Source organism: Carcharhinus amblyrhynchos, chromosome 33 (genome assembly GCF_965287045.1).
Source record: "Carcharhinus amblyrhynchos chromosome 33, sCarAmb.v2.hapA, whole genome shotgun sequence".
NCBI lineage: Eukaryota > Metazoa > Chordata > Chondrichthyes > Carcharhiniformes > Carcharhinidae > Carcharhinus > Carcharhinus amblyrhynchos.
Genome location: NC_137356.1, coordinates 7,087,930 through 7,111,473, shown reverse-complemented (window position 1 = coordinate 7,111,473; position 23,544 = coordinate 7,087,930). Strand labels below are relative to the sequence as shown.

Below are 23,544 nucleotides of genomic sequence, written 5' to 3'. Positions count from 1 at the left end.
GGCGTTTGACAAAGTCCCTCATGGTAGGCTGGTAGAGAAGGTTAAGGCGCATGGGATACGAGGTCAGGTAGCTAGGTGGATTGAGAACTGGCTGGGTAATAGGAGACAGAGGGTAGTTGTGGAGGGGACTTTGTCCGGCTGGAGGCCAGTGACCAGTGGTGTGCCGCAGGGCTCAGTACTGGGACCTCTCCTCTTTGTAGTATACATAAATGACTTGGAAGAGAGCGTAGGTGGTGTGATCAGCAAGTTTGCTGATGACACCAAGATGGCAGGGTTGGCGGGTACCGAAGTGGATTGTGAGGTGATACAACAGGATATAGATAGGTTGGTGCATTGGGCAGATAGGTGGCAGATGGAATTTAATCCTGACAAATGCGAGGTGATGCGTTTTGGAAGGAATCATGTAGAGAGGAGCTATGTGATTAAAGGTAGACAAATTAGGAGTATAGAAACACAGAGGGACCTGGGAGTGCAGGTTCACAAATCCATGAAGGTTGTGACACAGGTGGAGAATGTGGTCAGGAAGGCTTATGGAATGCTAGCCTTTATAGGAAGGGGTATAGAGTTTAAAAGCTGCCGTCTAATGCTTCAGTTGTATAGAACGTTGGTTAGACCGCATTTGGAGTACTGCATCCAGTTCTGGTCACCTTACTACCGGAAGGACGTGGAGTCTCTGGAAAGGGTGCAGAGGAGGTTTACCAGGATGTTGCCTGGCATGGAGGGGCTGGGTTACGAGGAAAGGTTGGAGAAACTGGGACTGTTCTCCTTGGAAAGACGGAGATTGAGGGGGGACATGATAGAGGTATATAAGATACTGAAGGGAATAGACAGAGTCAATAGTGAGAGACTGCTCCCTAGATTGGTTACAAATACAAGAGGACATGATTTAAGGGTGAGGGGGGAGAGGTATAATTTGGATATGAGAGGAAGGTTCTTTACGCAGAGAGTTGTGGGGGTATGGAACGCGCTACCGAGTAGGGTGGTGGAGGCGGGAACGTTGGACTCGTTTAAGGTTCAGTTAGATAGACACATGAGTGAAACGAGGATGGAGGGTTATGGTAGGGGTTATTAAATAAGGGTTAGAGCCTCGGGAGACACCGGAAAGGCAGGCTTGTGATTAACGTTTTTGTCTTTTTATTCCGCAGGTGGAGGTCCACCTCGTTGTCAAACGAGGGGCATGCACACGGTGGGTCGTGCGTGGGCTGCTCTTGGAGGTTCCGGGAGTGGCCTAGAACTTCGTGTCGGTGTGTGTGCTTGATCCTGGACCGGTAGACGGGCGCCGCAACAGCTCGGTGACTAGCACTGCTAGCTGTGCAGATACATGGATTTGGGCCTGTGTCTGTGGGAGTTTGCGCATTCTCCCTGTGGATGCGTGGGTTTCCTCCGGGCGCTCCGGTTTCCTCCCACACCCCAAAGATGTGCTCTTAGGCTGATTGGTTTTACCAAATTGACACTATTCTCCCCTGAATCTGGCTAAGTCAGGGGTTCTATTTGTAGATACGCAGGGTAGAATAGGTGTAGGGTGATGCGGCGGCGCGGGCTCGTTGGGCCGAAGGGCCTGTTTCCTGTGCTGGGTTGTTCTTTGTTCTTTGTTAAAAGGCTTTTACAGCCTTGACTCCAAAGTGGCGATGTTTCAGCTTGTTCCGGTTAGGCAATCACTGAGTAACACTCTTGGGGATTTTACAAAACCTGCCATATTCTTGCATTTTTTTTATTCATTCGTGGGACATGGGCATCGCTGGCTGGGCCAGCATTTATTGCCCACCCCTACTCACCCTTGGAGGGTAGTTGAGAGTCAACCACATTGCTGTGTCTCTAGAGTCACATGTAGGCCAGACTGGGTAAGGATGGCAGATTTCCCTCCCTAAAGGGACATTAGTGAACCCAGAAGGGTTTTTCCGACAATGGTTTGATGGTCATCAGTAGATTCTTAATTCCAGATACTCTATTGAATTCAAATTCCACCATCTGCTGTGGCAGGATTCGAACCTATGTCCCCATTGTATTGCATTGTAAGTAGTCTCACAACACCAGGTTAATGTCCAACAGGTATATTTGTTAGCACGAGTTTTCAGAGCATTCTCCCTTCATCAGGTGAGATTCATCTGATGGAGGTGTGCATTGTCACAAAACAGGACAGTTAGTAGGGTTTTGCAAGTCCAGGTGGAAGTTACATGTAGAGTGACATGAGCCCAAGATCCCGGCTGGAGTATGACTCTAAAAAACTCGCATTCCAACCATTATCTTGTAATTGTGTCTCTGTCTATATATGCCGTGTTTGTGAACCTACTTCGCCACTCACCTGATGAAGGAGCAGCGCTCCGAAAGTTCGTGCTTTACAAATAAACCTGTGGGACTTTAACCTGGTGTTGTGAGACTGATTACTGTGCCCACCCCAGTCCAACGCCGGCATCTCCACATTATAGCAAGTTCCATCACACAAAGGCATTTCTCAAAAACTACTAGTCTGAAAACGACTTACCTTTCTGTGGTGACACACTGACAGCTTGAATTTCCCAGGTTGTGATCGAGTCTTTAAGGTAACCAGATACTTCCTTTGTGACAGGGCTGATTAAAAGAAATAAAAATATATTTCCATTAAATGCTTCTCAACTAATCCCATTAACACCTTGACATTATCACTCCTTATTGAAATCAACAACTGGACTATTGCTACCCTTTATTTGACTGCTAGCTACATTCCAAGATTATGCAAACCAATTTATTTATTCGTGTCACAAGCAGGCTTACATTAACACTGCAATGAAGTCACTGTGAAAATCCCCTAGTCGCCACACTCCGGTGCCTGTTCGGGTAACACTGAGGGAGAATTTAGCACAGTCAATGCACCCTAACCAGCACATCTTTCAGACTGTGGAGGGAAACTGGAGCACCCATAGGAAACCCATGCAGACACAGAGAGAACGTGCAGGCTCCACACACTCAGTGATCCAAGCTGGGAATCGAACCCGGATCCCTGGCACTGTGAGGTAGCAGTGTTAAGACACTTTTGGACTCTTTAAGATAGAGATAAATAGGTTCTCGATCAATAAGGGGATCAGGGGTTATGGGGAAAAGGCAGGAGAATGGGAATGAAAAAATATCAGCAGTGATTGAAGCGTGGAGCAGACTCGATGGGCTGAGTGGTCTAATTCTGCTCCTATGCCTCATGGTTTAATAGTCTAACCACTGAGCAGCTCTCTGTCTGCCCCCTCAGATAAATGTAAATATCCTCCAGACGCTAAGAGCGGGAGAGTTCTCTGACTGCCCTGGCCAATATCCTTCAACCAGCGTCACACAAAAAGGACAATTAACGGGTCATTTTCACACTAGGACTGTATCAGGATTGTCTCCTGAACTGAAAAACCTCAGTGCCCTTTGCTTCCAGTGTCCAACTTTCCCGAACCTCCACATGATGCTTTTCCTTCAGGCAGTGGGGCAGCACCGTGGCACAGTGGTTAGCACTGCTGCCTCACAGTGCCAGGGACCCGGGTTTGATTCCCGGCTCGGGTCACTGTCAGTGCAGAGTCTGCACATTCTCCCCATGTCTGTGCGGGTTTCCTCTGTTTTACTCCCCCAGTCCGGGAGCTGTGCTGGTTAGGGTGCATTATCTTCTTTGTCTCCATTTCTGAGAGGAGGTTATCAGACAAATTATCCTTTTGACTTTGCATCCTCCTATGCTGCTTCCTGTAATTACCCTATTCCACTCTGCAAGTTTCTGCATCTCTCCACACCCTCTACTCTGACCATGCAATCTTCCATACTTGTGTTTGCAATATGCCTTTCTCTCCCTCCAACTCCACCTGGCCCACGATGATTGACAAGGCCTCTGACTGTGTGTACTTTCCTCTCCCTCCCTGCAGTACAATCGGGTTCCCTCTCCTTCCATCCACCAGCATCCATATTCAATGTATCATGCCCAGCCATTCCAACACTTCCAGAACCAAAACAACTTCTCTTTCTCTCCTTTGCAAGCTTCCCAAAGGATCCTGCCCCTTCACAACAACCTGATCCAATCCTCAGTCACTCCCAACAGACTGGTCCCTTCTTCAGGCATCTTTCCATGTGAGCACAGGAGATGCAGTTCCTGTCCTTCTTCACTCCTTCCTGAGCAGCACTGATGTACAGAGGGATCTTGGGGTTCAAGTCCAGAGCTCCCTGAAACTGGACACACAAATAGTAGACAAGGTGGTAACGAAGGCATGGGGCATGCTCGCCTTTATTGTTTGAGGCACTGGGTACAAGGGTCAAGATGTCATGTCGAAGCTTTATAAAACTTTTGGTTAGGCTGCACTTAGAGTCTCACATTCCAGTCGAGACACCACATTACAGGAAGGATGTGGAGGCTTTGGAGAGGGGGCAGAAGAGGTTTACCAGGATGGTGCCTGGATTTGAGCTATCTGAGGCTGGATAAACTCAGGTCGTTTTCTCTGGAGTGACCGAGGCTGAAGGGAGACCTGATAGAAGTCTGTAAAATTATGAGGGGCACAGATAGGGTTGGCAGTCACAATCTTTCTCCTCAGAGTTGAAATGTTTAATACTAGCGGGCACGCACTTAAGGCGAGAGGGGGAAGTTTAAAGGAGATGTGAAGGGTAAGTACACAGGGAGTGGTAGGTGTCTGGAACCAGCTGCCAGGGGTGGTGCTGGAAGCAGATATGATAGGGGTGTTTAAGGAGTTTTTAGATATGAATATGTAAGTAATAGAGGGATCAAGGGCAGGCAGACGGGATTAGTTTAATTTGGTGTCATGTTCAACAAAGCATTGTGGGCTGATGGTCCTAATCCTGTGCCATACTGTTCTACGTTCTATATGTGGAACCCCCAAGGCCCCGAACACTTCTTCCAAGTAAACTAGTGTTTACTTGACACTTTTTTCAATTTAGAATACAGTATTTGCTGCTCATAACGTGGCTTTATTAACACTGGGGGATTGGCTAGCTGCTTTGAATAATATCTCCATTCAGTTCTGAAGCATGACTCTGAGCTTACTGTGGTTCCTCATTTCAACTCTTCACTTTGCTCTCACTCTAACCTCCCTGTCCTTGGCTTGCTTCAGAGAAGCTCAACGCAAGCTTAAGGTCCTTATCTTATTGTTTTCTTTTGCCCTCTGATTTCTTTACTTGTCCCTTTGGATCCTGATAATTAAAACTCTCCAGCCTTCATAGAATCCATACAGTGCAGAAGGAGGCCATTCGGCCCATTGAGCCTACACTGACAACAATCTCACCCAAGTCCTATCACCGTAACCTGTTAGCCTGCCTGACACTAAGGAGCAATTTAGCACGGCCAATCCACCTAACCAGCACATCCTTGGAGTGTGGGAGGAAACCGGAGCACCAGGAGGAAACCCACGCAGACACGGGGAGAACATACAGACTCCGCATGGGCAGTGACCCGAGGCCAGAATTGAACCCGGGACTCTGGCACTGTGAGACAGCAGTGCTAACCACAGTGTTGTCCCCTCTACCCTATTAGTCATAAGTAGGCTTACAATAACACTGCAGTGAAGTTTTTGTGAAAACCTTCTGGTCGCTACACTCTGGCACCTGTTCAGGTACACTGATGGAGAGTTTAGCACAGCCAATGCACCTAACCAGCACGTCTTTCGGACTGTGGGAGGAAACCGGAGCACTCGGAGGAAATTTGCACAGACACAGGAGAACATGCAGACTCCACACAGACAGGGTCCCTGGCGCTGTGAGGCAGTTGGATTGAAAGAATCCTACTGAGTGACAATTTCATGTATAAAACCATAAGCAGTGCCAATCCCACACATTCTTACAAATGCCCAATAGTCTGGGCAATAATAATAATTTGTACCCTCCTCTGCGATCTGTGGGCAGTGTCTTCAATATCCACAGCCAACTTTCTGGAAAGTCACTCCTGGATATAATATCCTCATATGGAGAATAGTAATCATCGTCATCACCTAAGGGAGAGTGGAAACGGTCATTAGTAAGATATTCTGAGCATTAGTGGAAAAGAGTGGATATTTGGAGTCAAGGTAAATGTGGGAGTTTACGAGAATAAACCTTAATCTTTTCCCTTCTTAAAACTGAATATAAATTGCTGATGATTGTAATGTTTATTAATTAGTCACAAGTCAGTTTACATTAACACTGAAATGAAGTTACTGTGAAAATCCCCTGCTCGCCACACTCCGGATACACTAAGGGAGTGTCGCAACTCGGGGATTTTCACTGTAACTGCATTGCAGTGTTAATGTAAGTGACACTAATTAAATAAACTTATTCATATTATACCCAGGAATCGTTCAAGAGAGCAGGGATATTTGATAACAGAACAAACTTAAAGGGTGCGATCTTACCGATGGTTTATGCCCCACTGTCACTGTGGCGAGGACAGAGAATTCGGTGCTAACCCAAATCTCCGTTCACTGCAGCGGGACTGGAAAATGCCACCGGCCTGAACAGCTGTAAAATTCCATCCAAAAGCTCTGAATGCACAAAGCATTCGGAATAACATTGACGAGCTAACAGTACAAATAAATACAATTGGTTATGATTTGGTGGCGATTACTGAGACGTGGTTGGAGGGAAACCGGATTAGGGCATTGAATATCGAAGGGTACCCAGTGTAATGATATCAATCAGGCCATTGAGGTTGGCCATCGGAATATGAGCTCCCTGATTAAGGAGTCAATTGATGGGCCAATCAGGGAGTCTTTTCCTTGTATTTAACCGGGAGTGTCAGTTCCTCTGGCACTCCTGAAGATAGACTCCTGACTGTGAGCACTGTGTGTACTGCTGTTGGAATTGGAAATAAAGGGGATTTGGTGAAGGGAATTTTGCATCCAAAGACTAAACACAAAAATTAACTGGACTAGTCACTTTACAAGAGGAGGTTAAGAGAGTTTGAGAATCCTGTCATGGATAACTAACTACATGAACTCCCCAAAGCCTGTCCCCCATCTACAAATCAGGAGTGTAATGGAATTCTTCCTACTTTCTAGATAGCAACTAGAACACTCAAAAAACTCGATACTATGCTGGATGAAGCACTTAATTGAACCAGGAGGCAATGGCCTGGCGGTATTATCGCTAAACTATTAATCCAGAAACTCAGCTAATGTTCTGGGAATCCGGGTTCGAATCCCGCCACAGCAGGTGGTGGAATTTGAATTCAATAAAAAATATCTGGAACTGAGAATCTGACGCCGACCATGAAACCATTGTCAATTGTCAGAAAAACCCATCTGGACACTGATGTCCTTTAGGGAAGGAAATCTGCTGTCCTTACCCAGTCTGGCCTACATGTGACTCCAGAGCCACAGCAATGAGGTTGACTCTCAACTGCCCTCTGAAAGACGTTCAGTTCAAGGGTGACTCAGGATGGGCAATAAATGCTGGCCAGCCAGTGATGCCCATGTCCCAGAAATAAAAAATATATACTAGCGCAGTCAGAGGAATTGAATACAGAGTGAAAATAGAGCGGATAGTCATTCGCTGTTGCTTACTGCTTGTCCGACTACCCACGTGTTTATCTCATAGAAACATATAAAATCTTGATGTGACTGGACAGGCCTGATACAGGAAGAACATTGGGGAAATCCAGAACTAGGGGTCACAGTCCAAGAATAAGGGGTAAACCATTCAGGACTAAGATGAGGAAGGACTTTTTCATTTAGAGAGTTGTGAACCTGTGGAATTCTTCACACAGGAAGCTGTTGGGGGTCAGTTCATTGTTCAAGAGAGAGCTGGATGTGGCCCTTGTGGCTAAAGGGATCAGGGGAAATGGAGAGAAAGCAGAAGTGGGGTACTGAAAACGCAACCATGATCATATTGAAGGTGGGAATGTTCAAAGGGCCGAATGGCCTCTACCAGCACCGATTTTCTATGTTTCCAAACAAAATCTCTACCCAAACATCTATCTATGTAGAAAGACATCCTCAGAAGACTAAGGAAATTTGGCATGTCAGCTACGACCCTCACCAACTTTTACAGATGCACCATAGAAGACATTCTTTCTGGTTGTATCACAGCTTGGTATGGTTCCTGCTCTGCCCAAGACTGCAAGGAACGACAAATGATCATGAATGTAGCCCAATCCATCACACAAACCAGCCTCCCATCCATTGACTCTGTCTACACTTCCCACTGCCTCAGCAAAGCAGACGGCATAATTAAGGACCCCACATACCCCGGACATTCTCTCTTCCACCTTCTTCCTTCGGGGGAAAAAGGCACAAAAGTCTGAGATCACGTACCAACCGACTCAAGAACAGCTTCTTCCCTGCTGCCATCAGACTTTTGAATGTACCTACCTTGCATTAAGTTGATCTTTCCCTACATCCTAGCTATGATTTTAACACTACATTCCGCAGTCTCTCGTTTCCTTCTCTATGAAAGGTGTGCTCTGACTGTACAGCGCGCAAGAAACAATACTTTTCACTGTACGTTAATACATGTGACAATAATAAATCAAATCAAAGATTTCTTTCTTTTCTCCACCTTAAAAGGTGTTCAAAGATTAACATTCTGAAAGCTAAATAAAGTGGTGAAAAAGAGTAGTGAAGAAGACATTCAGCATGCTTGGTTTCATCGGTCAGAACACTGAATACAGGAATTGGAATGTCTTGTTGAAGTTGTACAAGACATTGTTAAGGCAGTTCTGGTCACCCTATTATAGAAAGGATATCATTAAACTAGAAACAGTGCAGAAAAGATTTACTAGGATGCTACTGGGACTTGATGGATTGAGTTATAAGGAGAGGCTGGATAGACTGGGATTTTTTCCTCTGGAGCGCAGGAAGCTGAGAGGTGATCTTATAGACGTCTATAAAATAGTGAGGGGCATAGATCAGCTAGGTAGTCGATATCTTTTCCCAAAGGTGGTGGAGTCTAAAACTAGAAGGCATAGGTTTAAGGTGAGAGGGGAGAGATACAAAAGGGTCCAGAAGGGTAATTTTTTCACACAGAGGGTGGTGAGTGTCTGGAATGAGCTGCCAGAGGTAGTAGTAGAGGGGGATACAATTTTGTCTTTGACAAAGCATTTAGATAGTTACATGGATACGTTGGGTACAGAGAGATATGGACCAAATGTGAGCAATTGGGATTAGTTTAGGGTTTTAAAAAAAAGGGCGGCATGGACAAGTTGGGCCGAAGGGCCTGTTTCCATGCTGTAAACATAAGAACTTAAGAACATAAGAAATAGGAGCAGGAGTAGGCCATCCAGCCCTTCGAGCCTGCCCCGCCATTCAATAAGATCATGGCTGATCTGTCGCTGCTCAGTTCCACTTTCCCGCCCTCTCCCCATAACCCTTAATCCCCTCTCCTATCAAAAACCCATCAACCCGCGTCTTAAAAATATTTAGCGAGGCAGCCTCCACCACTTCAACGGGCAGAGAATTCCAGAGATTCACCACCTCTATGACACTATGACTCTATGACACTCACTTGGTATGTTACTTCAAAAAAAAATGTCCTTTCATTGGGTTACGACCTGGAGAAATTACTGATACTTACTTCTGGCTAAAGTCATTTGAATTTTGTCACGTTCTTCCCGAAACTTTTGGATATGGTTGCAACAATCAAGGAATGCGGCTTTACATTTCTCGCCATATGGTATTTGTTTTGCCCTCTTAGTGCATGAAAATCCCATGGGGTTCCTTTTCAATCCTGCTTGGCAACATTTCCTGGGAAGTTCCTCTTTGTAAGTCATCACTGAAATTAAAATGAAACAAACAGAAAGTGTAAATATGCAGGTACCAAAGAGAGAGAAGTGAAATATGACCTTTGAGAAATAAATGATTTCAAGGAACATACCAAATGTTTAAGTCACTTTCCTGAGCTGCTAAACAGTTCAGGGCTTTAGTATGAACTACAGAAGGAAGAATAAAGGAAATTACAGCACAGGAACAGGCCATTCGGCCCTCCAAGCCTGCACCGACCATGCTGCCCGACTGAACTAAAACCCCCGTCCCTTCCGGGGACCGTATCCCTCTATTCCCATCCTATTCACACATTGATCAAGGTGGCCCTTAAAAGTCACGATCGTATCTGCTTCCACTACCTTCCCCGGCAGCGAGTTCCAGGCACCCACCGCTCTCTGTGTAAAACTTCATTTATTTTAACCGAGCAATGAATTAGTTTATTTAAAGATAATTTATTAGTGGCAAGTAGGTTTACATTAACACTGCAATGAAGTTACTGTAAAAATCCCTCAGTTGCCACACTCCGGCGCCTGTTTGGGTACACTGAGGGAGAATTTAAGTTTATATATATTGACTCTGTCGCAAGTAGGCTTACATTAACACTATAATGAAGTTACTCTGGAAATCCCCCAGTCACCACACTCTGGCGCCTGTTCAGGAACACTGAGAGAGAATTAAGCATGGCCAAAGTACTCTAACCAGCATGTCTTTCAGACTGTGGGAGAAAACCGGAGCACTGGAGGAAACCCATGCAGACACAAGGAGAACATGCAGACTCCGCACAGACAGTGACTCAAACCAGGAATTGAACCTGTGTCCCTGGCGCTGTGGGGCAGCAGTGCTAACCACTGTGCCACTGGGATTAATTCCAATGTACTATTTCTTCGTCATTTTTTTCTTAGTAACTTCATTGCAGTGTTACTGTAAGCCCTACTTGTGACTAATAAATAAGTTTAAAACTTGATTTATATCAGAAACACATACACTTAGCTGCTTTAGCATCCACTAAACTCGTTGATCGACGTTTCCGTTTCATTGGCTGTTTGCATTTCAGCTCTGTAATTGAGATTTGAAATGAATACATGTTGAAATGAGTTACAGTCAATGCTCTTACAGACAATCTTCACACACACAGCACAGATCTTACAAACACAATAGCTAATGTCCTCAATGTACAGATTATTCCAGCAAATTAACAGGAGAATTTATCAAAACACTGCAAATGCTGGACATCTGGGTAAAAGCAGTAAACGCTGAAACTCACAGAATCCGTACAGTGCACAAGGAGGCCATTCAGCCCATCGAGTCTGCGCCGACTCTCCAACAGAACACCTTTCTCCGGCCCACCCTGTCCTGGTAACCCCACGCATTCATTCTGCTAATCCCCCTAATTTACACATCTTTGGACACTAAGGAGCAATTTAGCATGGCCAATCCCTCTAATCTGCACATCTTGGGACACTGAGGGGCAATTTAGCATGGCCAATCCACCTAACCTGACTGTGGGAGGAAAGTGGAGCGCTCAGAGGAAACCCTCACAGACATGGGGAGAATGTACAAACTCCAATCAGGCAGTGTGCAATTCACAAGTGGAGATCTTAAACAACGATTTTCAAAAGATTGAACATTGGAAGTATTGGTAATCAGGTGTGGCGGGAGTTGGGGGGGTTGTGGGTGAAGAGGTTTAAATTAGAATTTAGGTGAAATAAGTGCAATGTGGATATGTATCATCAAACTGGATTAGATTTCAGTACGATTACAGGACACTGCATCAAACCATTATCTCATTCACCCTGCACACAAGTTATCACTGCAACTAAACCTGACCACTGCTGGACTTCCCTGTACATAAAGGTACAGAGGTTAAATCGTTATGTTGACTGCTTCCGGGAAACAGCACCTGTCCTCATTGGAGTTTTAATGTTGGTGCTTGTCACAAATGTTAGTCCCGCATCTGCGAAAACGCCAAACACATCTTTGCCACCTCCAGGCGTGCAGGCAATGTCATTCTTCTCCACCACGTTCCAGATCTATAGAGGATGCAGGCAAAGTAGGTGCGTGAGTTCACCAAGTTGATAAAGTGATGCCACAACAAGCTAAATTTCCCCAAGTTGGTAGGTGGAGCTGAAATATGGGTGGCACAGTGGTTCACACTGCTGCCTCATAGCGCCAAGGACCCGGGTTTGATTCCCGGCTTGGGTCACTGTCTGCACATTCTCCCTGTGTCTGCGTGGGTTTCTTACAGGTGCTCCGGTTTCCTCCTGCAGTCTGAAAGACGTGCTGGTTAGGGTGCATTGGCTGTGCTAAATTCTCCCTCAGTGTACCCGAACAGGTGCTGGAGTGTGGCGACTAGCGGATTTTCACAGTAACTTCATTGCAGTGTTAATGTAAGTCTACTTGTGACACGAATTTTTAAAAATCATAGAATCTATGCTGGTTAGGTTGATACATAGAACATAGAACACTACAGCACAAACAGGCCCTTCAGCCCACAAGTTGCGTCAATCACATCTATACCTACCAACCATAGAACTATCTGTAACTTCCAATGCCATCAGATCCCATATTCTCATCCAGAAGTCTTTTAAAAGACCCCAGCAAGTTCGCCTTTACCACCACCGACGGCAGCCGATTCCACTCACTCACCACCCTCTGAGTGAAAAACTTACCCCTAACATCTCCTCTGTACTTGCTTCCCTGCACCTTAAATCTGTGTCCTCTCATAGCGACCATTTCAGCCCTGGGAAACAGCCTCTGAGAATCCACCCTATCTATTCCTCTCAGCATCTTATAAACCTCTATCAGGTCACCTCTCAACCTTTGTCTCTCCAGGGAGAAGAGGCCTAGCTCCCTCAACCTATCTTCATAAGGCATGCCTCCCAATCCAGGCAACATCCTTGTAAATCTCCTCTGCACCCTCTCAATAGCTTCCACATCCTTCTTATAGTGAGGCAACCAGAACTGCGCACAGTACTCCAAGTGGAGTCTGACAAGGGTCTTATAAAGTTGCAGCATTACCTCCTGACTCCTAAACTCAATCCCTCGATTAATGAAGGCCAGCACACCATACGCCTTCTTGACCACATCCTCCACCTGCGAGGCCGATTTAAGAGTCCTATGGACCCGGACCCCAAGATCCTTCTGCTCTTCAACACTGCTAAGACTCCTACCCTTGATATTGTACTCCTGCATCCCGTTGGTCCTGTCAAAATGGGCCACTACACATTTATCCGCGTTGAATTCCATCTGCCACTTCTCCGCCCAGTCTTGCATCCTATCTATGTCACGCTGCAACTTCTGACATCCTCCAGACAATCCACAACACCACCAAACTTCGTATCGTCGGCAAACTTACTAACCCATCCCTCCACTTCCTCATCTAGGTCATTTACGAAAATGACAAACAGCAAGGGTCCTAGAACAGATCCCTGGGGCACTCCACTGGTGACCGACCTCCATGCAGAAAAAGGCCCATCCATTTGCCATGCTAAATTGCTCCTTAGTGTCAGGGCAATTAGCAGGAGTTACGGGGATAGGGCCTGTGTGGGAATGTTGTCAGTGCAAGCTAGATGGACTGAATGGCCTCCTTCTGCTCTGTGGGGTGCTATGATTTTTAAACATTCATATCACAAGTGGGCTTACATTAACACTGCAATGAAGTTACTATGAAAATTCCCCAGTTGCCACACTTTGGCACCTGCTCGGGTACACTGAGGGAGAATTTAGCACGGCCAATGCACCCTAACCAGCACGTCTCTCAGGACTGTGGGAGGAAACCGGAGCACCCGGAGGAAACCCACGCAGACATGGGGAGAATGTGCAGACTCCACACAGACAGTGACTCGAGCCGGGAATCAAACCCGGGTCCCTGACGCTGTGAGGCAGCAGTGCTAACCCCTGTGCCACTGTGCCGCTCTGCATGAAGCAAGTCCACAATTATTCTTAGTTCAAGAGTGTTTCTCTGCTTTGGGGAAGAGGCCTTAAAACAGCTGCACCTTTTAAACAGCAGCACATTCTCAAGGGGGCTGGTGAAGAAATGGAACTTCCTGTTTGCTGGTGAACTTCTCAAATGAAAAGTACTTTATTAAAAGTTGTGTCTGCGACAGAGCACTAGCATTCAGCAGGTAATTAAAACACGTTGCAAAACACCTTGTCTTCTTCCCTCACACTTTCTCACCCAAATGTTGGTACGAGCAGAGTGGCCACTCCTATCCTTCCTTCCCCCACATCTAACCCTAAAAATCTGACCCATCCAACCTCACCAGTTCTCTCACTCCTCCCTGGGCAAGAATTTTCCCCAAAAATGACACTGTAATTTTGGGTGAGTAGTCACAACGCTCTCGCACTTGGTCATCTGTTTTTGGGAGGGGGGGGGGGCAGGTTTATCGCACCGGTTAAAGGAGGACAGGGCCAAAACACGCCATCAAGCCCCGCTTCACAAAGATTGGCCGCCCCTTTATAAAGGGTATCCCGATCTCAAAGTGCACTTGGAGACACCTCCCCCCCCAACCCCCTGCCTCCTTCACCCCACGGGACCATCCTCTCATTGAAGGCATGTTTCCCCTCCCCCACATAAATCACCACCATTGGGGCCCTCCAAATGGGCCCCCCATCAAGCTCCCTTCGTCAAGATAACCCCCTCATGCTGCCCTCATCATGCCCCACCCTCTTCATGACCACGTTCATACTGCTCCCCACCCCCCACTCCCCACCCCCCCCCCGCCTCAGGATCTAACTCCTTGGCACTACCCCAGCCGCCTGACTGTGCCCACCTGGCAGTGCCCATCATGTTGGAATTGCCAGGATGTTAGGTTGGAACTGCCAGGGTGTCAGATTGACGCAGACAGGGTGTCAGGTTGGCTTTGCCAGATGTGCCCTGCTCAGCCATGTCCCCAACTACCCACAGCCTTCACTGGTTTCTGAGCCCTCCCCCCCACCCCCACCCCAGCGTGGCCATCACACCTGGTCTCCATTAGTGGAGATCAGGCATGTTTGTGATTCTTTCCAGGTTCCTGTTGAGCCCAGGTGGGGGGGTTTTGTGTGTGCGTGTGTGTGGGGGGGGGTTGTGGGTGAATCCCAGGAACAGGGAGAATCCGGCTTAAAACAAAATAGGCATATTTAAATGGAAGAAATGTCCGTGTGCCGGACATGCTGGCGTCAATTGCACCACTTTTCTAACCCAAAATGACAGATTACACCTGTTAGACACCTCACCCACAATTCTATAACCGTGCGTCACCCTGATACAATCTGGAAAATCGCAGCCTTATTCTTGTATGGATCTCCTCATTACCTGTGGGCTTATCTGGCCAATTGCTGACTACTTTTGTTCCAATAAATGGGTGAAAACATGATCTCAAATGGGTTATGTTTCTGTCCGTAACTTAACTATTAATTTCCAAATGTAAACGCTGAGAAAAACAATGGGAATTATTCACCTTACTCTGCGTCAATTTATTTTTCTTGTTCAATACAAACACCGCTTTATCCACAGCGACTAAGCCAACCGTCGCCCCGGAATCTCCCGTCAGACTCAGTTGGAATCCCTTTCCAGGTTTGTAAATTTTATTTTCATCGTGCACATTTGCAGCAGACACTTTCAGCTGTGGAGAAACGTACATTAGTCTGGAATACTCACAAATACTGAATTATTTTTTGTGGTGAAGTTCGTGTTCGCAAATTTTTTTTTAAATTTGTTAAAATGCTAAGAGATATAATATTATCTTTTAAAAGACGGTTTTGCTTTTCCAGTGCCTCGAGTTCAAAAGAAAGAGATGCAAATACAAATGCAAGTACACAGAGAAATCCAAAGTGGGACAATTTATCAGAGGCAAAAACAACAGGGTTGCTTTGGTAACAGGCTCTATGCATTTGAATTAGAACATGCTTCTGAAATTTCACCAGTCAATTTGAAATAGACATTTGAATAGTAGCAGCCTGTTGGATTTGAATTTGATGTTTTGATAACCTATAGACCAATCCTACTGTGGGGGTTTTGGTATATCATCGGGGGTATAAAGGCCACAGCTCCCAGCTCCAAACCGCCTACCAGCAACTGCCACACTTCACAGCTCTCAAAGAGAAAGGGAGAGACACACACACAGACAGTAACTATTCTTTGCAGGTGGAACAATCACATTTACGTCTTAAAAGAAAGCTTCATCTCAATCGTAAAGGTACTGACAGAAGAACACAACACAGAAGAAGTCAGCAAAGAAGATGGAAGATTCCGGAAGTCGGCAAACCTGATTGAAATTTGAAGGTGAGTAAAAGTTCTATTTTTTTCGTTTTTTGTTAATAAATTGGAATAGGAATTATCTAAAACAGCATTCCGTTGGAATAATGTTTTATTGGGTTTGTTAATAGTTTATTTAGTTAACTAACTAACAGTGAACAGGTTAACTAAAGTGTTACTTGTTATTTTACAGAGAAAGTCTAGGTAGTTATTTTGACTCAGACACTGAAAGTTGTTGAAGGGTCGATAATCCCTCTTCTCACACACTCCTCAACAGGTTAAGAAGGGAGGTATTTCTCTTTGAGTGGTTGAGTTTTAGTTCTCCGAGACAAGATCAACCTTCCCCTTATGTAACATTTTGAACAGCAGAATGCACCATTGCTGGCCCCTGCAAAATTCCATTTATTATATAATTAGAGAATTACAAATGAAACAGCACAGGAGGCCATTCAGCCTCATTCATTTGGAAGAGTTATCAGTTAGTCCCACTTTTCCTCTTCTTACGTGATGTCTCTGTGAAGTCTTTCCCTCAAGGGTTTTATCATACAACGCGGACAAGATTTTCCTCCCCCTCCATTGTGTGTTTCGCAGCAGTGGGATGTGGCGCGTCGCTCAGTGGCAGCGGAGATCTTATGGTCCTGTCGTTGTCGACGGAGTTTCCTGTTGAACGTGCCCCCCTTTAGTGCCAGGAAACCTGCAGCAAGGGCGCGCCCGGAGGGACCGTAAGATCCCGCCGGGGTGAACAGCAGTGGGATTTTGTCACGTGCCTCCTGCAAACTTATGGCCGCCCATCTGCACCTGCACACTCAACCGCATGTACACACACATCAAGGATATCAATTCAACTAATTAATAAACTGATATAAAAATGCTAATTTCATTCATAATGATCATGAAATTATCAGATTGTCTTTTAAAAAAAAAATCTGATTCACCAATCTTCTTCAGAGGAGAAAATCTGTCATCCTTAGCCAGTCTGGCTAATATATTACGAGTCCTCAGCAATGTTGTTGACTCTTAAGTGCCTTGGAAACAGATTAATAATCAGCTGCGTCGTAGCAAAACTACAACAGAGTAATCAAATAGTGTGGGTACACCAGCATCATGTGGGCAGCAATGGGAGCGCAGTGGCTTTTCAATGGATCTACCTCATATTAAGTTCGTCTTTCGCTACACCCTAGCTAGTGACTTCTGAATGGACGTACCTTGTGTTATGACCCCAGTTATTTTAAGGTGATTAGTGGGCCCGGGACTGAGGTCTCCAGGCCCGCTAGTATTTCCCACCCCACCAGTACAATTTCACTCTGCCTGAGTTCAGACTGGCTCCCCACTTTTGGGGAACGAGCAGCCCAAACCCACTGGAGTGAAAGGAGGCAATTGGGGCCCCTCCAGGGAGTTGGGTGGTGGGAGCAGTGCCCAGTGGTATGGGTACCCTGGCAATGCCAGCCTGTGTGTTCCCTTGGGCACTGCCCAACAGGCAGAGATTCCATGTCCAGGGGGCACCTTGGTACTGCCCATTGGGCATGGGGCTGTGCCAAGGGGACGGGGCTTAAGGGATCGTACCAAGGGGGCGGGATCTAAGGGTGATCAGTGGGAGTGGGGAGTCCCATTGCCATTCTGCATGGGGTTGATCAGGACTGGAGGGAAGCGAGCGATCAGGGGAGGGGAGGTGGGGGGGGGGAGGGTGATGATCTGCCAGGGCGGGGGATCATCACTGCTGGTGGGGGGGGTGGTGCTGGATATTGGGGCACTCCTGGATGGGGGGGGGGGGGGGGGGTCGGCAGGGAGGCGGCAGGGGAGGTGGGGGGGCAGTGATCAAGCTGGCCAGCAAACTGCAGGCTGACAGTAGTTCAGGGCCAGTACTCATGCACAGAGGCCTGGAACTGTCAGCCTCCGACATGAATAGACCCCCGAGCTTTTACTGATATTCACGATTGTGACCCCTGCAGTGCACAGAGTGTGGGAGATTCGAGTGTGAACTCCCACTGAAAAAACAATCAAGATTTACATCAGTTTTCCCACAAATTCAGCACTTTTTGGCAGAATCACCCCCTCTCCATGCTTACCTCAGTCAAATTCAAAGTACAAAACCTATGGGCCAGGCTTGACTTCATAAAACATCTTGGAATTTCTGACCTGGATTATTACATGTATCTCTTTATTCATCCAAACTTCAGCACTGGGGTTTAAGAATAAAAATATTCCAGAGATTCCACCTCAAACAAACTAATACAATGATGTGGAGATGCTGGTATTGGACTGGGGTGGGCACAGTCAGAAGTCTCACAACACCAGGTACCTCATCAGGTGAGGAAGGAACAGTGCTCCAAAAGCTCGTGTTACCAAATAAACCTGTTGGACTTTAACCTGGTGTTGTGAGACTTCTTACTGGAACTAACACACAGCAGAAATACTCACTGTTCCAATGCAGGTGTCTTTCACATCAATCCATATGGAATCAGCAACCAATTCAATCGATCCCTTTGTCAAATAGTAATAAACCAGCAGTCTGAACGAGGGTATCAGGTCTGGGGTGATAGGGATGACCATGTTCACCATAATTTGACCCCGCTCCCTCTGCTGTCGTCCCACTAAGACGATTTGTCCTTTGCTTATCAACTGATTGAAGGGGACAAAAAGATAGAGAGAAAATTAGTTCAGAGACAAAAGTGGATCAAAGTAGAATAAATCATTTTTAAGTTCTAATTTAAAGTTTCTTTTATTTGTGTCACAAGTAGATGAACACTGCAGGGCAGCACGGTGGTTAGCACTGCTGCCTCACGGCTCCAGTGACCCGGTTCGATTCCCAGCTTGGGTCACTGTCTGGGCAGAGATTTCCACAAACAACCTCGGCTTAACCCAAACCCTAATTCCCTTCCCCGCATTCCTAAATGGGAGACCACTAATTTTTTAAATTGTGTTTCCAGTTCTAGACTGTCCCACAAGGGGGAACATCTTCTTAGGATCCACACTGCCAAGTCCCTCAGGATCTCATATGTTTCAATAAGATCACCTCTCATTTTTCACAACACTAATGGGTGTGTGCCCGTGATAACTCCCATGAACTGCATGGTGGGGGCGGGGGTGGGGGAGCGGGGGTGAACCAATTGACTTCCCAGTTGGGCTATTGAATATGAGCTCCCTGGGGATTGGTACTGAGCTTGTATACTGAGACCTGTATAAAGCAAATTCGCGCCCATGTCTCACAAATTAATTTAAAAAATGGTAATCTTAAAATCTATGTGTAATTGTTAAGATTGGGGGGGTGGGGGGAGTAAAGAAGTATTGAATAATATCCAATATTCCATGTTTAACACTGGCTCTGGCCTACATATGACTCTAGAATCTGAGCGATGCCTCTCAACTGCCCTCAGGAAACTCAGGATGGGCAATAAAAAAATCTCACTATTTTCAGGGCCGCTAATGGGTATTTTGCACTGGTGGGTGGGTTCAAGTGTAGACAACATTGTTGGTCAGGGAACTGCATTAGTAAAACATACTGGTGGTTTCACATAACCAGCTGAACAAAGTGGCCTCAGTGGTCAGAATAACCTCACTCCACAATCATTATTCTTTTTTCCAGACTGTTGTGAAGTTTAATTTATAAAGATGTCAAGAATTTTTGCAAATAATGTAAAGTACTGTAAGGAGAACAACAGTGAATGGTCCCTTTAAAAGCTGCTTTTGTATTCAGTGCTTGAATGTTTAAAGTACAGGGTACACAGATTGCAACAATTATAACTGGGACCAAGCATCGGAGTTGCCTTGGTAACAGACTTTGCAGGCAGTTGCATTTTGATAGCATATCAGATTAAAGAAGACACTCAGCTAAAAGGAACCTATCAGATTTGAATGTACTGTTTTTACCGGCATCAAGCCAATCCTGATGTGGAATAGGCATAGGTCATCAGGAATATAAACATAGAATCTCAACATAGGAACTGCCGGCAGTTCAGTTAGTGAGTTCAGTTGAGAACCAGCACAGAAGGCCATCTCTGGAGTGGTTCTCCACCCTGCCAACAAAAAGAACCATCTCTGAAGAGAATTCTCCACCTATCTAATAACAGGTTATTAAAACATGGAATGTATTCAAGAGGCAGCTGGATATAGCACTTGGGGCAAATGGGATCAAAGGTTATGGGGAGAAAGCAGGATTAGACTATTGAATTGGATGAACAACCATGATCATAATGAACGGCGGAGCAGGCTTGAAGGGCCAAATGGCCTCCTCCCACTCCTATCTTCTATGTTATGTTTCCAGGATATCGAATCAGAAAGACCATACAGAGAAATCACCAGGAAAAAACTCCAAAGCTTCCAAACAACCAGACCTGGTTGTATATATTTTTTTGAGAGTGACGAAGGTTCTGTTATTACTGAATGATCCTTGTCTTTATTTGAACAGCATTTCAGTCAAACTGTCCTTTAATTAAAATGTTACTGTTTTAATTAAAGTTCCGGTTGGCTAAATAAAATAACTTGTTCACTATTCACTGAAAGTGAGTGTCAGGTCTTGATATTAATGAACTTCTAAACGTTAATGTATAACACCTTCCCAGGCACTTTTACCAGATTATGAAGCGAGGTAAAGGGGATTAACCGCTGCATTGCAACAGTAGGAGTCTTGAACTTCCCCTTTATAGACAATAAGACATGATTGGCATATAGAGGACATACCATGTAGGTAAAATGCTTTATCTGGTTCTGCATTGCTGCATTGTCATTTCGGAGATTGAGAGTAACCACCAAATTATTTCCTGGAATTAGTTCTACTGGTTGAATTCCAATGTGCAAATAGTTTTTCGAGCCACCCTGGGTTTTATAAGGTTCTGCCACCATATTCGCCGTGGCTTGTCGAGACTTAGGTAGGTTGGCAACATTTGTTTCAACCTATTAAATAAAAGAAAAGAAAACTGATGCCATTGAGTAAATGCAAATTCTACACTCGACTTCTAAAGTAACACTGCTTCACATATCAGTTAGTCACACCGAAAATGTGGCAAACATTTACAAGAGCAAGGTTAATCAAGAATAACATCAGCAGAAAGTAGGTTGCTACACCATCTGAGATTTCCGCCTTCCACCAAATTTCGCCTCCTCTTTATCCCTGCATTTGGGCGGCACAGTGGTTAGCACTGCTGCCTCACAGTGCCAGGGTTCGAATCCTGGTTCGGGTCACTGTCTGTGCCGAGTCTGCTCCCCGTGTCTGTGTGGGCTTCCTCCGAGTGCTCCGATTTCCTCCCACAGTCCAAAAGACTGGTTAGGCTGTGCTAAATTCTCCCTCAGTGTACGTAAAACAGGTGCAGGAGTGTGGTGACTAGGGGATTTTCATAGCAACTTCATTGCAGCGTTAATGTAAGCCTACTTGCGACAATAATAAACAAGCTTTAACTTTACATTGAACGTGTTTCCAGCAGCATTCTATGGGTGGGATTTTTCAGCATTCCCTGCTGGTGGAAAACCTGATCCTGCCAAAGGTTAACCACTGTGCCACCCATCAGACATTGAATGGTGATAAGAGTCTCAGATATATGCAGAGTACAGGAATGAGATAGAGAATCTGGTGAACTGGTACGGTGACAATAACCTCTCCCTCAATGTCAACTAAATGAAGAAAATTGTCATTGGCTTCAGGAAGTGTAAAGGAGAACATGGCCCCATCTACATCAATGGGGATGAAGTAGAAAGGGTCGAGAGCTTCATGTTTTTAGGTGTCCAGATCACCAACAGCCTGTCCTGGTCCCCCCATGCTGACACCGCAGTTAAGAAAGCCCATCAACATCTCTACGTTTTCAAAAGACTAAGGAAATTTGGCATGTCAGCTACGGCTCTCACCAACTTTTACAGATGCACCATAGAAAGCATTCTTTCTATCACAGCTTGGTATGGGCTCCTGCTCTGCCCAAGACTGCAAGGAACTACAAAAGATTGTGAATGTAGCCCAATCCATCACACAAACCAGCCTCCCATCCATTGACTCTGTCTACACTTCCTGCTGTCTCAGCAAAGCAGCCAGCATAATTAAGGACCCCACGCACCCCGGACATTCTCTCTTCTACCTTCTTCCTTCGGGAAAAAGATACAAAAGTCTGAGGTCATGTACCAACAGACTCAAGAACAACTTCTTCCCTGCTGCTGTCAGACTTTTGAATGGACTTATCTCTCATTAAGTTGATCTTTCTCTACAACCTAACTGTGACTGTAACACTACATTCTGCACTCTCTCTCCTTTCCTTCTCAATGAACGGTATGCTTTGTCTGTATAGCATGTAAGAAACAATACTTTTCACTATATATAATACATGTGACAATAATAAGTCAGATCAGATCAAATCAAACCAAAAATATATGTGAAGATAAACAGTGACAAGAGCCAATGGAAAAAGCAGGATGTGTGGGCCAATTGAATGATTCTTTCTTTGGGTAGTCAGAAGTTTTTTTCCCAGGATGGAAGAGTCAATTATTAAGGGGTATAGGTTTAAGGTGCGACGGGCAGGGTTTAATGGAGATGTACGAGGCAGATTTTTTACACAGAGTGTGGTGGGTGCCTAGAACTCGCTGCCGGGGGAGGTAGTGGAAGCAGATACAATAATGAGTTTTAAGGGTTGTCTGGACATGAATAGGATGGGAATAGAGGGATACAGTCCCCGGAAGTTGAGGAGGAACTTCTTCACTCAAGGGGTGGTGAATCTCTGGAATTCCCTGCCCATTGAAGTGGTGGAGGCTACCTCGCTAAATGTATTTAAGACACGGGTAGATAGGTTTTTGGTAGGCAAGGGAATTAAGGGTTATGGGGAGAAAGCGGGAAAGTGGAACTGATCCACTTCAGATCAGCCATGATCTTATTGAATGGCGGGGCAGGCTCGAAGGGCTAGGTGGCCTACTCCTGCTCCTATTTCTTATGTTCTTATGTTCTTATGGAAGGGTAGGGGGTTTTAGTTCAGTCGGGCAGCATGGTCGGTGCAGGCTTGGAGGGCCGAAGGGCCTGTTCCTGTGCTGTAATTTTCTTTGTTCTTCCAAAGCAGCTTTGGGCACCTACGACAGGCCAGAAGGCCGCGTTCTGTGTCATATTAATGAATCTATATTAAACGTGCTCACTTTTACTGGGAGATTTTGTGGTTGTCCGACCGTATTGATTGACAGCCTGGCAAGACCATCGGCCTGTGTGTTCGAATCGACCATTCCGTTATTGGCTCTCACAGGGATGCCCCTGGCTGGTGATCCATCGGGATTCGTCACAAAAACCTTAAATAAGAGGCAACAGAGAAAAAAAACAATCTTTATCCCTTTCCTCTAACACAGTGAAAGAAAAGATGGAAAGGCAAAGCAAAGAGGTATTTGTACCATTAAATCAAAAGGCATTCCAGGTTTGTAATACTTGGAGGTCTTTGTGAATAATATGGTGTATGGCGAGGTGACTATCTTTATTCCTGCTTTCTCTGCTTCCACCATGTCACTACCTGTATCATAAAGCAACAAATTGGAAGGAAAGGAAATTCTATTAGACACTTTACAAAATTCCAGAAATAAGATATTTTTGCTGTGTGCTAACTGAAATGTAATACTTGAGAAAGGATATACTGGCCCTGGAGGGGGTGCAGAGGAGATTCACTAGGTTGATTCCAGAGTTGAGAG

General features: G+C 45.5%; 1 protein-coding gene across 1 annotated transcript in view; it reads right to left on the bottom strand.

Annotated features, from left to right (window-relative positions):
* Positions 1 to 23,544, bottom strand: part of LOC145360889 (complement C3-like) — a 100,804-nt gene that overhangs the window by 57,893 nt on the left and 19,367 nt on the right. The window contains exons 10-19 of the mRNA XM_080216391.1: positions 23,254 to 23,369; positions 23,008 to 23,154; positions 20,587 to 20,799; positions 18,328 to 18,528; positions 15,113 to 15,277; positions 11,575 to 11,704; positions 10,659 to 10,730; positions 9,487 to 9,684; positions 5,822 to 5,930; positions 2,483 to 2,568 (exon numbers count right to left, since the gene is read on the bottom strand). Coding sequence (XP_080072517.1) covers positions 2,483 to 2,568; positions 5,822 to 5,930; positions 9,487 to 9,684; positions 10,659 to 10,730; positions 11,575 to 11,704; positions 15,113 to 15,277; positions 18,328 to 18,528; positions 20,587 to 20,799; positions 23,008 to 23,154; positions 23,254 to 23,369 — 1,437 coding nt within the window. The remainder of the gene's footprint in view (positions 1 to 2,482; positions 2,569 to 5,821; positions 5,931 to 9,486; positions 9,685 to 10,658; positions 10,731 to 11,574; positions 11,705 to 15,112; positions 15,278 to 18,327; positions 18,529 to 20,586; positions 20,800 to 23,007; positions 23,155 to 23,253; positions 23,370 to 23,544) is intronic.